General features: G+C 41.4%; 1 protein-coding gene across 4 annotated transcripts in view; it reads right to left on the bottom strand.

The window, feature by feature from the left end:
* Positions 1 to 6597: 6597 nt before the first annotated feature.
* Nedd4 (E3 ubiquitin-protein ligase Nedd4) overlaps positions 6598 to 14751 on the bottom strand; it is a 34074-nt gene continuing 25920 nt past the window's right edge. For all 4 annotated transcript variants that reach the window (XM_037436251.2, XM_075896405.1, XM_037436253.2 and 1 more), the window contains exons 14-21: positions 14508 to 14566; positions 13462 to 13530; positions 12844 to 13073; positions 11940 to 12061; positions 11788 to 11858; positions 9439 to 10007; positions 8247 to 8397; positions 6598 to 6845 (exon numbers count right to left, since the gene is read on the bottom strand). In XM_037436251.2, coding sequence (XP_037292148.2) covers positions 8295 to 8397; positions 9439 to 10007; positions 11788 to 11858; positions 11940 to 12061; positions 12844 to 13073; positions 13462 to 13530; positions 14508 to 14566 — 1223 coding nt within the window. In that variant the 3' untranslated portion in view covers positions 6598 to 6845; positions 8247 to 8294. The remainder of the gene's footprint in view (positions 6846 to 8246; positions 8398 to 9438; positions 10008 to 11787; positions 11859 to 11939; positions 12062 to 12843; positions 13074 to 13461; positions 13531 to 14507; positions 14567 to 14751) is intronic.

The raw sequence follows: 14751 nt of genomic DNA, 5'->3' as shown, positions 1-14751 counted from the left end.
CAGGTGACATCGACTGGCCAAATGAGGAAATAGGTGTGCACAGTAGCTTTTAATTATTGTAGTTCAGTTGAACCTCACCGACAACGAAGTCCCTTCGACGTACATTTATCTTTCTTGAGTGCAATATTTGTTCAAGTGAGTTTGTTATGCCCTGGTAACAGCAATATACATTTTAGGTGCTTGTGATATCCAATATTCCACTACATTGAGGTTCAACTGTTGTTTAAATACCAGCATCAGACTGCCCTTCAGTAACCTTTGTGTGAGACTGTACTGGGAGGATGGAAAGGAAAGGTTGCAAGCGTACATTTTTGTGTGCTGCTGCCCCCACCCAGCGGCAGCATGGCGCATTTCACGCCGTCGTTACTAGTCAAAAGCCCAAAGCAGTGCCTTGCGGCAGGTTTTAGTTGATTGACATTGCATTGGCCTCATCGAATTCAACATGGTTTGCTGTGGTTTTTATGTTCCTAGTGTATGACAATGAGACATTTTATCGTAGTTTTCTAGGTCGCACTTTTTTGAAGAACATTGCAGGCGCTTCATGTCGGAGAAACAGAGCCTCAGTTTTGTAAACACAGACCACCACTGACAATGAAAGATTACTCAGATATAGGAGGTTTGGCAGGGGTTCACCTATTTACGCTACGTTGTTAGATTATACTTTTTAATGGCAGTAATAGTCTTATTAAGATACAGTTTGGTGGCTCGAAGTAGATGCAAGAACACAAAATACTTGACAACAATGTGGTGCAAGTCTTGAACACAATTACTTAATGTCCAACTATGATAGAATAAGTATAGTAATAAAAAAACATAGCATGTCGAAGTATATACACCTTCAATTTAACACTGAAAAAAATTTATTTTCTTCTAAATGGCCCGCTCTTGACGACCAAACCTGGGCGACTCGGCATGCCCGTGAGGCGGCGTTGAGGCAAACCCTTGATGTCCCCTCATGAGAGGCATAGGCCCGACCACCTAAACCTGCTGGTTTCTTATAAGTTTCTTCCCCCTCCTTCTCTAAACGCCAGAAATTTGTTTTAAAAATAAAAAGCAATATCACTAAAGTTACCTCAACATTCTCTTCATAGTGTTGGTTTTTTTCTCACAACATTTTTTTATAAATGAAGTTCGAAGATTTGAAAGTATGACCTACTTATTCGTAGTACGTGGGCCCTTTTTTCTTCTTTAATGGTCAGCATTTTGTTCACAGAAATGAAAATGATTGAAAACAAATTTTACCATTTTAAACCAAATTTCGCCCTGGTCTCTAGTGTTTCTCTGAGACTAGCTGATAATTCAACATGACCCACACACGTAGACATCCAGCTTATTCAAATTGCCTTAAAGTCTCTATCAACAGAAAGATATCCAAATTTTCTTCTAGTGGATTTCCCATGTTAGGCGCAAGGGCATCTGCAGTGCTTGATAAAGGGGGGGTGCACTTAGTAAATATGTTCGTAGTTGCTTGTGGCGGGCAGCGGAATAGACTCTGACACAAGTGTGAGTGTTTTCTTCAAATACTGTGCTGGTCACTGCTTATTTTTCATCTGCTTCATGGAAAGCTCTGTCAAAGCCCAACATTTCTATTTGTCTTCACAGCACACTTGGCAAGAATAGAAAATAAGTTGCCGATGTCAATGTCTTTAATGATTCCATAGCTCACCTTCTAGAAACATTGTAGATGCTGCATTTTCTATCTTTCAAGGAAATTGTGCGATGCGTCAAGCACAGCTGCCCAAACTGATGCTGCAATTTGGCCATGTCATATGCCGCATGTCCAATTTTTTGTGCAATGTAATTATGTTTAGAATCCAAACAAAGCAGTGTCATTTGAAGCTAGCTAGAGCAAAGTTGCTGAATTCTCTCCAGCAGTAATACTTTGCTGCATTGACCTTTACATGAACACCTTTTACTTGCAGCCAGTCAAATTATTTTTCAATCAACTTTTGCAAGTTTGTTGTTAGTGCTAAAACTTCAGTTCAGACAATGCCACCGAGTAAGCTATACAATTCGCTCGCACCTTTGTTACTATACTATGTATGCTGAAAAGTCATACATAGTGTTAATCTTAAGAAACGTCATTCTGCATTATGATGTCATAGTAACGAAGCCAGGCAGGACACTTCAAGACCAACTTTAATCTCAGATACTGTATGAATATTTCTAAACTTTCGTTTTTGCTAAATGTCATTCTTGTTACTTTCATGCACAAGATGTGCGGTGTAGCATTTCTAGAACTTTGAAAAAATGCGCAAGCGCTTCTTAAACAAAAGCTTCATTTGAAGGCAACGTATACACAGTCATATCTGTTGCTGGTTAACAACTCGCTTGTGCACCACAGTGCAGCGAAGACTGTACTGTACTTCAAGAACAACGACGAGGGTTTAATGCGATTCCCAATGCAGACAAAATTGCTGACAAAAGGCCCGAAGCAATGTGTGCTTGGGCTAGATTACCAGTTAATTTTCACACAGGGGCAGAGGCTTCCTTCCCAACGCCAACAACAGCATAAGTTGAGACATGCACTAGGCACTAGTTTTCAGCCGCACAGCATTGATCTGTTTCCACGTGCCACTGAATTGCGACTGGCAAAACATGAGGTGCAGTGTGTAAGAGACAACACTGCATTGTTCAAATTGTGTGTTAACTTAGTTTGCATGCTGCTGAATCAAGTACATATTTATCACCGTTTTGATTATTGTTATGTTGTATAGTAACAGTGGGTACTTGCACCCACTAGCCAACTTAATGTTAGCGTGGCCAATGCATCTTCTGCCAAGTAATACTGGACAGCCCCTCGGTGTCCCTGAATGATTTAACACCGGGCGGTGGAACAGGAACAACTTGGCTCCATCTGCAGCTTGGACAAACATGAGGAAGTTGGCCAGTAATACTTGACACGAATAAGTTGAGCATGCCGAACAACGAGCTCCGATTCAGCTTGTTTCCAGATGGAGAAATGAGTTTCATTCCCAAGAGCTCCTCTGAACAATCATGTGCCTTCCAAGTTTTCCCCCTCCTTGATTGATGCGAATGCATTTGTCAGTTCTAAGTTTTATTTATAAATAAAGGCATCTGCCAAACGCTATTTATTGTACACAAACTTGAATGACTCTGTGCGTGACTCGAAGCTCAAGCAGTAAGTGCACGTTTGCCATGAAAATTTCTCTTTCAACAACACAAATACGACATGCTCAGTGTACACAGCAAGAAAAATACTTGAATTCACTGTTTGGTGTAAAAAAAAAATCGAGCAACAGCAATTGTCACAGGTTATTTGTAAATAAATGTGCGTGCCGAAACAGCGACTTAAAATGTAAAAAAAGGGAAGAAAAAAAAAAAAAAAGACTGCATGCACTCCAAACAGGTTTGATAATTGCACACATAAAATAAAATCTCACTTGAACTCGGCCCGGCTCTATTTAAAAAACATGTATGGCAGCATTAAATCCGGCAGTAGGAGAAGCTGTGTGCATAAATTTAATTGGCAATGTGCTTTTAACTCCTAAATTGAGCAAACATGCCGTTGGAAAGTGCTGCTTCATAACAATTGGAAAGCTGTTTGCCTCCTCAAGAGAGGACACAAAATATTTCAATCCTGTATGCAGAGCTGAAGAGTAGGCAAACAGGCGTGCTGCAAGTGAAGCCACGCTTTTCAACTTCTGTGCTGGTACTACATGGTCGTCTTAAATGTGTCATGTCAACATGGCAAAAAAAAAAAAAAACGCGCCAATATTTGGAACGTTTTTCTTCAGTGCTCGTCTAGTAAAGTTGCACGTTTCAATGTACAAGGCTCAAAGCTGGCTTTCTTTGCAAGAGGTAGGTAAAGGTTACTAAACCGCTGGTAATAGTGGCAGAGATTTTACAGATTAAAACAAAAAGAAGGCCCTTTTTTTACAAATGCTAAGTTATTTGACACAATCTATATCATGCAGTACAGAGCAAATATAACCTTTTAAATGTTGCTTTGCTGCCTACCTGTGCACTGTACATGACCCCGCACATTGGATCTTGAGACTTTAAGCACGGTGAAAAACTGAATTAAGTACCAACAAGATTCCCATTAAACAACAAGTTAGCTCTAAGAGAAATACATTTCTTTGTGGCTGCACCAAACTTGCAAAATGAAGCACAAGTGTTGTTTACCAAAGTTACTGCTGTTGCACACAGTTGCCTCACATAATGCAGTCAGAAAGTCTGGATACCTAATATATGAACACACAATACACATGCACGTAAATATGTAATCGATAACCTCAGTCCATCTAAGTAAAGTTCTGCTAACAAATTGCTCTATATTACACACACTTAAAACCTCAACCTAACATAAACTGCACAACCTCTCACAATTACAGCAATTCAATATCGAAACAGCCTGAACACGAATCTATGAAATCATGCACAAAACAAGCCTTCTACTCCCATAAAAGCATTTAAAAATTTGAAGGGCGAGATGTGACATTCTGGTGAACCCCCAAATAATGTAGGGGCTTTTTCTCTGCTTTACATGCCACAATATAAAAAGCAGGTTTTTTTTGTATATAGAGCTCTTCATGTTTGCTTAGTTGTACATAGATAGAGCTACATGTTAATGTAGTCAAGCAACTTTCATATACATATAAAAGTTCAAACAAGTGCTTTAATGACTTAGCTAAGGGTTTTGTGAACATGGGCCTTTGCGCAGCAATTTGCACCCTCTCGGTGCAAAAGCAGCAAAGTGGAGATGCATTGTGCCAGAACACAGTCGTTCGCATTGGTCCAATAGGACCTTGTACGTTAGGAACACCAACAGGTGTGCATTTTCAAGGTGTGCGTTCTCCAAACTTCATCGAAAGCTGAATTTCGCAGAGCCATTCTGCTGAGGCTGCATATGGGCCTTCATTATGAGCATGTAACCATGAGAAAAGATCTCAAATTAAATCTATGTGCTCGAATACTGTAGCGCTACACACCAGTTTGCATGTGCTTGAAGAGTGGAAAATTTTTCCATACACTGCAACCCTAGTTCAGTTGGTGCAGAAGAAAACACATTCAGCATCTGTTCAAACTGTTTCAAACTGAGAAAAACTCGCTTGTTGAGAAGTAATGTGCGATGGCACATGCTGCGTCACATTTCTTGAGGCCACTCCAATTTTCTCAACTTATGTTGTAGCAACGAGCTGCATTTCTACGACTGAAATGCAAAAGCCGACAAGAAACAACAACAGCACTACGATTGTAATGTGGTACGACAATGTGAAATACAACCATACTAATGCTTAGAGTGCTTCAGCAAGGCAGGATGTGCGAGTGGCAACGGCGGTATACGGCTATATGGGATTGCACCATGGCTTGCAAAAGTGCGTCTTATTGTAACACTCAATCAACAGTGCTACTTTAAAATGCTTCTGATGTGGCATGAAACCAGCCAGAACAGTAAGCTGAGCTTGTAAAAGTAAGGCTGTACTGGTGTGCATCTCCTTAACAGAGCTTTTGCTCCTTCCTGTGCAATTGCACAAGCCATTCTCCTTAGATTGAAATATTGGCTTTTCCACATAGCCCAGTTGCCTAGTGGTTGAGCTCATTGCATATTAAAGTGTAGCAAAAACAAAAGGGCGGAACCGAAGGGATATCGCTGTGCAAACACAAAGCATTTCTCCACAGTATTTTAACATACCTCCCTTTCCACAGACTTGCCTCCACTAAAGCAATAAAGGAAGTGCATCAGGTGCAGTGATAATGATCACTGCCAATCTCCATGAAAATACGATAACATTGAGACAAGTGCTTCTCCAGCGAATAGTATATGAGGAGCTAAAGATGGTGTAAACATGAGTCCTGCAAACATGAACTTACAACACAGGACCACCCCTAACCCACCTTTTCTTCTCAGTTCACAAGGTTCAAAAATTCTTGTTGCTCGGCAAACTACATTTCTCATTTCAGAATCTGACACCATCAGTCTGACATATACCGACAGCCTGAAGGGCTCATTCTAGAACTTGACTAGTTAAAAGACGACACTGGTGCCACCGTTCGGTACCCGCTGTAATTATGCCACTGTTGTCAAGAACAGGTACGCACTGAATGCTGCTTGAACTCTGGGCAAAACAAGAACAAAAGTGGGTGCCTCCAAATGTAGCATCACCAAGCATGAACTTGTACCTGTCACTTCATCACGCAGGATTAAGCGAACAGTGCCAGTTTATACACCAGCTGCTTTTCTATTGCGGGCAACATACAAGATCTTCTCTCAATAAATACCTAGTAAAAGAAGCAACTAGTAATGCACAGCTTCACTCAAGATTAGACTTGTAAATGTGGAAATCAGCTGAAAACGTAGCACACTGTGCACAAGCACAGCAGAAAGAAATGACATGCGTGGATCCACAGGAGTCTCATTTCTTTCGGCCATGTCCTCTAACGCAAAATGTACTTTTCTCCAGTAAGTTCAAATAGCAGCACTTTGTACAACCAGTAAGACATGAGACTGGCTGTTTCCTCAAGAGACTGGGTTATAGTGACACTAAAATAAGAGACCCTTAACCAAAATGGCCGAACAATGATGCTTGCCAAAACCAGATGAATGATTGAGAGGTGCTGCTACTACTACTGTTACTACTACATGCCTGCAAAAGCACAAACAAGAACATTTTGCTAGGCCGAGCAAGGTTGGTCAGCAGTCCAGAGTAGAGGAGAAAGAAGAAATCAAGCTGGTATCGTGGCCCCCATTGGCTGGATGAGCAGCAGAAAAGGCACTTGTTGCATCTGGGTGACTAAAACTTGTTCTTGCGCTGACACTTGAGATAAGATGGTGTAACAAGACTGTTCAAACCCTGTGGACATGCACATAGGTTGCAACCCTGGAACAGGAAATGCACCCGTACAGTGACTTAACCTTATGACCTCAACAGGCACTGCTACGTACACTTTTGTCACGGCAACTCTTGCACAGTTGAAGGTTACAGCCCTGCCGGTTTTTAACCGATTTCTTTAGGAACAAGCTCGATAGTGACCAGGGCATTATCTACATGAGAAACTTAAAGGTGGACACAACACAGTGTCTCAAGTTATAACATTTTCTGTGGGATAATTGATGCTGCAGTTGGTCATATATTCTTTTGAAAGCTTTAAATTACCCTAAAATTCCAAGTAAGCGCCCTCACCAGTACAGGCGTCGCACCTCCTCTAAACTTCACTGGCAATTTCAAATCTTCGCACCATTCCGGGAAAGCGCCCCTTCTCCCTTCCACTGCTCCACAACAACGCGCCCAGGCAACAATGGCCTGCCACATGCAGTTGACAAAAAAAGTTTCCCCAGATTTTTCTACAAATATTATGTTTTTTTTGTGTGTGTGGTCCTGCTGGCTGCCATGAATCCAATTAAGTGCAATCCAATTCTGCTTTGCACTGCAGCCTGATTGCTCCGCGCCATTTGTTGCTTTAAGTTTGCGGTGAGAGGTCAGCTACAGTTGGACCAGGCGCCCAGCCATAAGACAGGCTGCCACAAATTCCTTCAAGGAGTATGACATCAACGTGCTTTACGTGCCTGTGGGATGCACAAGCATCCTGCAGCCTGCTGCTTGTGCATCCTGCAGCCTGCTGACGTGTATTGGAATAAGCTATTCAAGTCCACCTTGCGGCATTTGTGGGAGCAGTATATGTGTAACAAAGCATAAATCCCGAAAGGAAACGAAGAAGCGCTGCGGCAGCATGTGCTCGATTTCATTGCTGAGGCGTGGGCCGCTGTACCTGAGGAGATAGTAGCACGGTCCATCAAGAGATGCGGCATTAGGAAAGCGCTCGATCTCTCAGAGGACGGCGACCTGCACAGCGGACTGGCAAATGTTGGAGCCGTGGTGCCAGAAGACAGCGGCAGACTTCAAGCGGAAGGCTGAAACTTTTTACAACTGACTCGGAGGAGCCCTTCGATGGTTTTAAAAGTTATTAAAAGCTACAACGAATTGTGGGCCTAAATAAAGTTCACTGTAATAAAAGTTTAATCCATGCGAACTGCGTTTTTTTTTCTGGCGTGAAAATTTTGCCGCCATTTTGAATTTTGGTGCTATTCAGAGATAGCGCACCCCCCCTCTCTATTTCGCCAGCAATGTCGACTTCGTCGGGAGGCGAGGGGGGGGGGGGGCTTTCTCGAAATTGTACTGTAGTTGATTGTACCTTTGCATTTAATTGAAAAACATTTATGACATTCACTTGGTACATACTGGTGTTCTGTCCTACTGCGAATGAATAAGAAAACAGCTTGCCTGTGCAATGTGCCACAGAAGCTTTGGAGACCATAGTAGCGTGGAATGCTAGTCGACTCCTCCAAAGGATTCTGATCCTTCAATGGCCTGTATCAATTTCTCCCGAAGATCTTGGTAACTTTCGTACATCGGCAGATCTAACCGGTTGAAGCTAAGCCAGGTAATGGGGCAAAAAAGGAAAATTATATATATATATATATAGATAAGCCAAGGAATATTGTAATCTAGCAGTTGATCAATGTTCGTTGCATAGAGTGAAGGAAGTTACATGACGTTATTTTCTCACAGATCATAAATGAAATTGAAATTGCAAAGAAGTAGTAAATTTCCATCGTGTTCGATTGTTTGCTTTCAAGCTAAGCAACCTAAATTACCTAAAAACCATAATCTATGTTATGAAATTTTGCTGGGCTTGACAAAGAAACAACTTCTCAGGAGTAAACGATGTTTCTTTAGTGACACTATGAAAACTGTAAGCGCACGCAGATGGGCATAAGAAGACGACTCAACAAGCACTCTGTGTCGTCTTATTGTTCCAGTCTTTGTGCACTTACGCTTATCATTATGTCGGACCCAGCATCTGATCCTTCAGTGAGCACAGTGATTCCTCTTATCACGGGTGCTGGTAAACATACATACTAAAAAATAAATATTAATTACGAAAATAACGGTCACTCTAGTTGCATCACATCAAATTACATGGGCAACACTACATCAGTACCTAAGCAATAGCAACTATACTGGACTCTTGTTAAACAGAACCTGAAGGAACCGGGATATAGTGTACAGTTTAACAGGAGTCCTGTTTACTGGGAGATGAACGGGGTTGCATTGTTCAAGTACGAAACTAATCATATTAGAGGCAGTTGTTCCATACAAGCAGCAGTTCCATTTAACAAATTTTCATTTACTCAAAATCTACTGTATATCTTTCAGTCTCACATTAAAGTCATTTTTCCTCTTCATATGGGCCAACAATCATGAGGATTTAAGAGTTGAATTAAACAAAATACTATTTTGGTTGCTTGTACTATGTACAGGCTGCATATCTGAATTCATGGGCATGTTCCAGGTTGTCAAATATTCTGAGTGTTTGCGGACCCCCCACGCAATAGACTTTTGATGCAGGCAATGATTTTTTTGCACTGTCTACAGCAAATCAAAATAGGAAAGCAAGAAAAACAGCCCTCACCAGGTGTGAGAGCGAGGCAAGTTGCTCGGTGATCCCCACCGTTCCAGTGTAAAAGGCTGCGGCCCATTGCTGCCGTGCAGCTCGGCAAAGCCATTCATCGGAACCCTCGACGTGCCCGTGACAAACTGGAGCAGGCGTGACCGCATCTCATTGTTGAACGACAGCACCAGCCTCCAGAACCACTGGACCACCACGTGGTTGGCATGGTAGCCACCCTTGTAGACAGTGTGGCGCCGCCAGTCACGCACATCAATCTGGCCGATGCCACACATCAGCAACTCGAGTTCGTGCTCGTCGAAGACGCGCAGCAGGGCCAGGGGCACCAGCTCATTCAGACCTTCGAGAAAGGCATTCATCTGGGGCCGCACGCGAGACGCGAAGCGCCACTGGATCACAAGGTCGACATAGCGGGCCTTGTTCTCCTGCGTGACGGGTAGGTCAGCACCGCCGGGCACTAACTCACGCTGTTGCATCTGCCCGAACAGATCTTCGTCCACCGAGAATCGAAGGTCAAGTTCGGCAGGATCGTTGTCCATAATCCAACGTAGCGAGTTGTAGTACTCTGTGTCCTGCATAATTGTATTCTCTCGCATTGAGTTTCATGGGCACATTATAATTTCAAACCACACAAATCCAATTGTGCTACTGAAACTGCATCAGGGGGTTTTAGCAACAACACAAAAGGGAATGCAAGACTTTCTTGCACCAAGAAAGTTTTGCTTTGACCTGAATCTCAGGTCAAAGCAATGAGTGTAACAAAAAAGAGGCCGCATATTGCTATTACACTGAACGGGCACTGAAAAAAAGTCGGGCACACATGTATTAAAATATTTTACTTATTGTATAGAAAAATGGCTACTGTTACACACAAAGCAAAGCTTGGTTCACCATATAAAATGCATAAGCAACCATTACATAAATATTTACACCAGCTCCCTAGAATTTTGCGGGTCCTAACAACATCAATTCAAGTTAGCCGAGATCACCAAACTGCAGCGCACGTTGAAAAACTGGAGACAAAGAAACGAAAGGACCTAGGTATACGAGGTACATGTAACAACTTGAAGCAGTCCGTTTGCTAAGCGGTGCCACGGTATTGGCAAAATTCTCGAAAATGGGCTTCGATATTTATTCTACCAAAAATGAGAGTATATACAGGTATTAGTCACATGCTTTGAGCGCTATATTTTTTTTCTTGCCACAACAAGCATGCTGGCAGTTGCAAGCGTGATGACAGAGGGCAACAGTCCGTATTAGCGAGTTATGAAATGCATTCGCCCACTCATAGGGTTATACCGGCGTGCAGTGAAGTTATTACTGAAGGGTGGCAGCATGGGGCTGCCACCCTGCGGCAAGAAGTGCATACTATAATCCAAACAGCCCTCTTAATTCATTTCAGCCAATGGCCAATAGCAGCAACCTAATAAAATGATGAAATTTACAAGCTGCTGGCAGCTTTGAGCTCCACTTGTAAATTATACATGCCAAGTACAGCCCAATTCTTTGGCTGAGTTGCTCATAGCAGTGTTGACTGTCTGTAGAGTATGTTTTCACATCATGCACAAACTTATTCATTTATTTGTATTTATTTCTTTTATGTTCAATTGCCAAAACATTACAGAGGGGAGCAGATCAGAACATATAAAAATTCAATGAAGAAACAAATTGTGCTGCATTATACAAGAAACAATAGTAAACGACATAGAACCTTCCCTCGGGGAAACATAACAGAAATGAACAGAGCTAACATTGTACAGTTATACAAGCAGCAAAATACGAATATAAAAATGCTGTACAAAATTAAAATAATAATATTAGTAATAATATTATTATCAATAATAAATGAAAAAAAGAATAAAAATGGCATATCAACATGTGTAGAAAGCTGTACGGAGGAGAAATACATCAGGTCAATAGCGACGGCTATCATAAAGCAGGTGAACCGATAAAGAATGAAAAATAAAAGGAGTGATCCGAAATAGAAACTACGGCACCTGGCAGATAGTTCCAATCATTCACTGTAAGCAGTGTGAAGGAGCAAGAAAATGTATTCGTGTTGCAAAAAGTGCTCTTGACCTTGTGTGTGGATACATTCCAAGATAGCATAGATCTTTAGCGTAATAGCACGAAGACACAACAAAAGACAAGAGGGGACAGTGACAAGAGGGGACAGCCTATTAATATTGAGCTTCAACTGTAAATAGATTCTAGCAAGTGAATACAGTGCAATTTATGCTTCGTGAGACACTATGGTCGAGCAAACAGCAGACACCTAGGATTCGTTGTGTCTTCCACAGGCATGAGACCCCACACAAGTTTGTACAGCAAGGTGCAGGAGAAAGCACTTACCACGGACTCCATGTCCTTGATTGTAATTGGCTTGCCGAGCATCATTTTGTAGAACGGTCGAATGAAGAATGCTGAAAAATACAAGAAATTTCTCCTTGAGAAACACTACCATCCACATTTGCTCATCCTCAACCTTGCATTATGAGACTTACCATCAAGTAGTTTCCCATGATAAACAGCCATACCAGCCACTCTTCCAATGAATTTGAAGTAAGAAAGATGGTCTTCATTACACATTCCCGAGCAAGGGTTGATCTGGAGTGTGTAGTTGTCCCTGGAAAGCAACGATTACCATGGTTGAGAAGCAATAACAGCTACGTTTAAAGCCGACTCAGATGCTTCAGACTCGGGCAAGGGGGAGATGTTAAGCAAGGGAAGCTTACAACTTGGCAACGTGCAAATTCAACATTTAAATAAAGTTTAAACAATACAACACTTCCAAAGTTTCGCAGTAAGCTCAACAATTTACAATAAACCAGAGCAGAGAGACCCTTTAATATTTAAGGCACAAAGCAACACAAGAAATCGAAAATATTGCACCACTAATTCATGACAAACTTGCCCGGTCGATTGTACCTCAGTGAGTAATAGAGCAAGAGATTGTGCATATTAAATATGGGTATACCACCAACTAAGCACTGGCGAGCATTCCTACAAAAATTACTTCCTCTTGTCTACATCTCATAACAATTTTCTGCGATTTGTCATCATATGAAGTACTAGTGTTCATTTGTAAATTTTTTTTCATATGGTACTATAGTGACCCACCTTCGTTGATTATTGCTATAATGATGGGCATTGTCCAATACATTCAAAATTCAAGGTGCATGAAGCCAACTTTACAGTACACATTCTTTTTTTAACGATTTACGGATATAGATGGCACCTTCACAGAGGCTAAAGATGATGACAAGGGTCACCTGTATGTTGTTTTTTTTTCTTCGTTAACTCTATACACGGGTTGCATGTATATGGTGCAAACTTTCAAACAGTCCAATAATCAAACTTTTTAACAAGACCGCTTCTTTCAATGGCCCCGCAATCAAAAACACTCACGCTGCCGAATACTCGAAGAGACCATAGTACGGGTTGAACATCTCCCGAGACAACAGGTAGAAGAACTCCCGCGATGCGCCGCCATAGTCCAGAACTTCCTCACCGTCGAACTCGACCCAAAGCTTGGATCTCAGGCGATCCACGCATGTCACATTGCTTAGGATACGATAAGAGTCTTCCAGTATCCGGGCCCGCGATACTTTCAGTTCAAATTTGTTCGGAATGTTTCCCTGCAATGAATGCAATTACTAGTTTAGCGAATGATATCATAGCCCACTTCCCCTGACAAAACACCAATGGCAAGGATACAAACACAAGAGCTAAGATTCATAGCAAAGTAATTAATAACAACATGGTAATTAACACTCCAAATTGATGGGTAAAGAAAGGGCAGTTACCAGATTACTAAATAAAGCTGGGAGTAGGTGCTAGCTTAGCTTTCATGCTTACGCAACTGCAAAAGGACATGCGATGAATGAGGACAGTTTAATTACTTTGATACATAAGTGCAGCCTGTTTCAAACTGCAGTTGTTTCAAACCAGGTATGCCCCGTTGGCTGTCTCAGCATGCAAAAAAAAAAATTTTTAAAAAGCAGCAATCATGCTATGTTTACTCACAGGCGGTTTTGGAAGCTTGGATTTAAGGTACTCATACTTCCTCTTATAATCCCTTGAATATGGGACAGCCTGTTTGGAAAAAAAACAAAGCATGAACTACATTAATCCAACTCTTGCAGTGACTGTCAAACTACGCCATCACATGAGCTTGTATAGATGTAGTTTAAAATAAAACTACCCACACATATACCATCAAATTTCCAAGCCTACCATAAAATGCAAAAAAAAACAATGTCAGAGAAATAAACAAATAAGACAGCTTAGGTTTAGCACCATGATGTCTTTTTCAATGGTACACATTTGGACATCAGAAGAAGCAAAGAGTAACGTGTTATTCGTTAAATGTTTCATTCAAAATACAACGGATAAGAAAGCGTGAAATATATGAGCTTGAAAGTCTTTTATCACAGTAGGTGAAAGCTACGCTGCAAAGTTAAGGACGAATAAAGCTGCACTAACGCAGACAAGGGGCATCTAACAACTGAATAACAACTGAATAACAACTGAATCACAGGGCTATGCTTGTTAAGAAGGTCATCAAAAATCACTTGAATGCACGAGTTGTTTTCTTTGCAATGCAACATAACCCTTTCTTTGTGATCAAACAAGAAACTTTTCCATGGCGGAAATTTCCTAAATCCCATGACATCACGAAGCACTAAAGCAAAAATTGAAGGCTTTCTTTCTAATAATTTTCTTTCTGTCTAGCCAAAAGTTCTCGGTGTTAAGAGTGACACAAATGTAATTTGCTCATCCCAGTTGATAATCCCTTTGCATAATCTGTTCAACAAAACATGTTTTACATTAAATTACATGCGATGTGACTACCTGCAGCAACTACAGCTCTTGCCAACCTTGCTTTCCCACTAAAGCATTGGACAGATAAGTGTGAAAGAGAGACCAAAAAGAAGTCGAAAAAAAATTAAAGAACAAGGCTACTTCATTTGCTCGCCCATTCATCTACAGCTGCATTCAGGGTTTTTATTTAGGGGAAGTTCACTAGCCGAGTTATGTTGAAGAACTGCGTAGTTTCATAGAGTACTTACGGGACCAGCAACATTGGGATTGTTGAAGCGAGGATCCTCCCATTGCGTTATTCTTGCAGCTACACAAGTAAACAGAAGGAAGACTGTCATTTTAGTAATTGTCAAGACAAAGCACTGAGCTTTGATCACTATCTAGAGCCTATGAAAGTATTTTCAGTACAGGATCAAAGTGACTCCTGGGATGATCTCCCAAATCACAGAATAGACCCTAAACCAAATAGATGAATAGAAAAAAAGGGGGAGA

The sequence above is a fragment of the Rhipicephalus microplus genome, chromosome 1, assembly GCF_043290135.1.
Source record: "Rhipicephalus microplus isolate Deutch F79 chromosome 1, USDA_Rmic, whole genome shotgun sequence".
NCBI lineage: Eukaryota > Metazoa > Arthropoda > Arachnida > Ixodida > Ixodidae > Rhipicephalus > Rhipicephalus microplus.
This window is presented reverse-complemented; position numbering and strand designations above follow the sequence as displayed.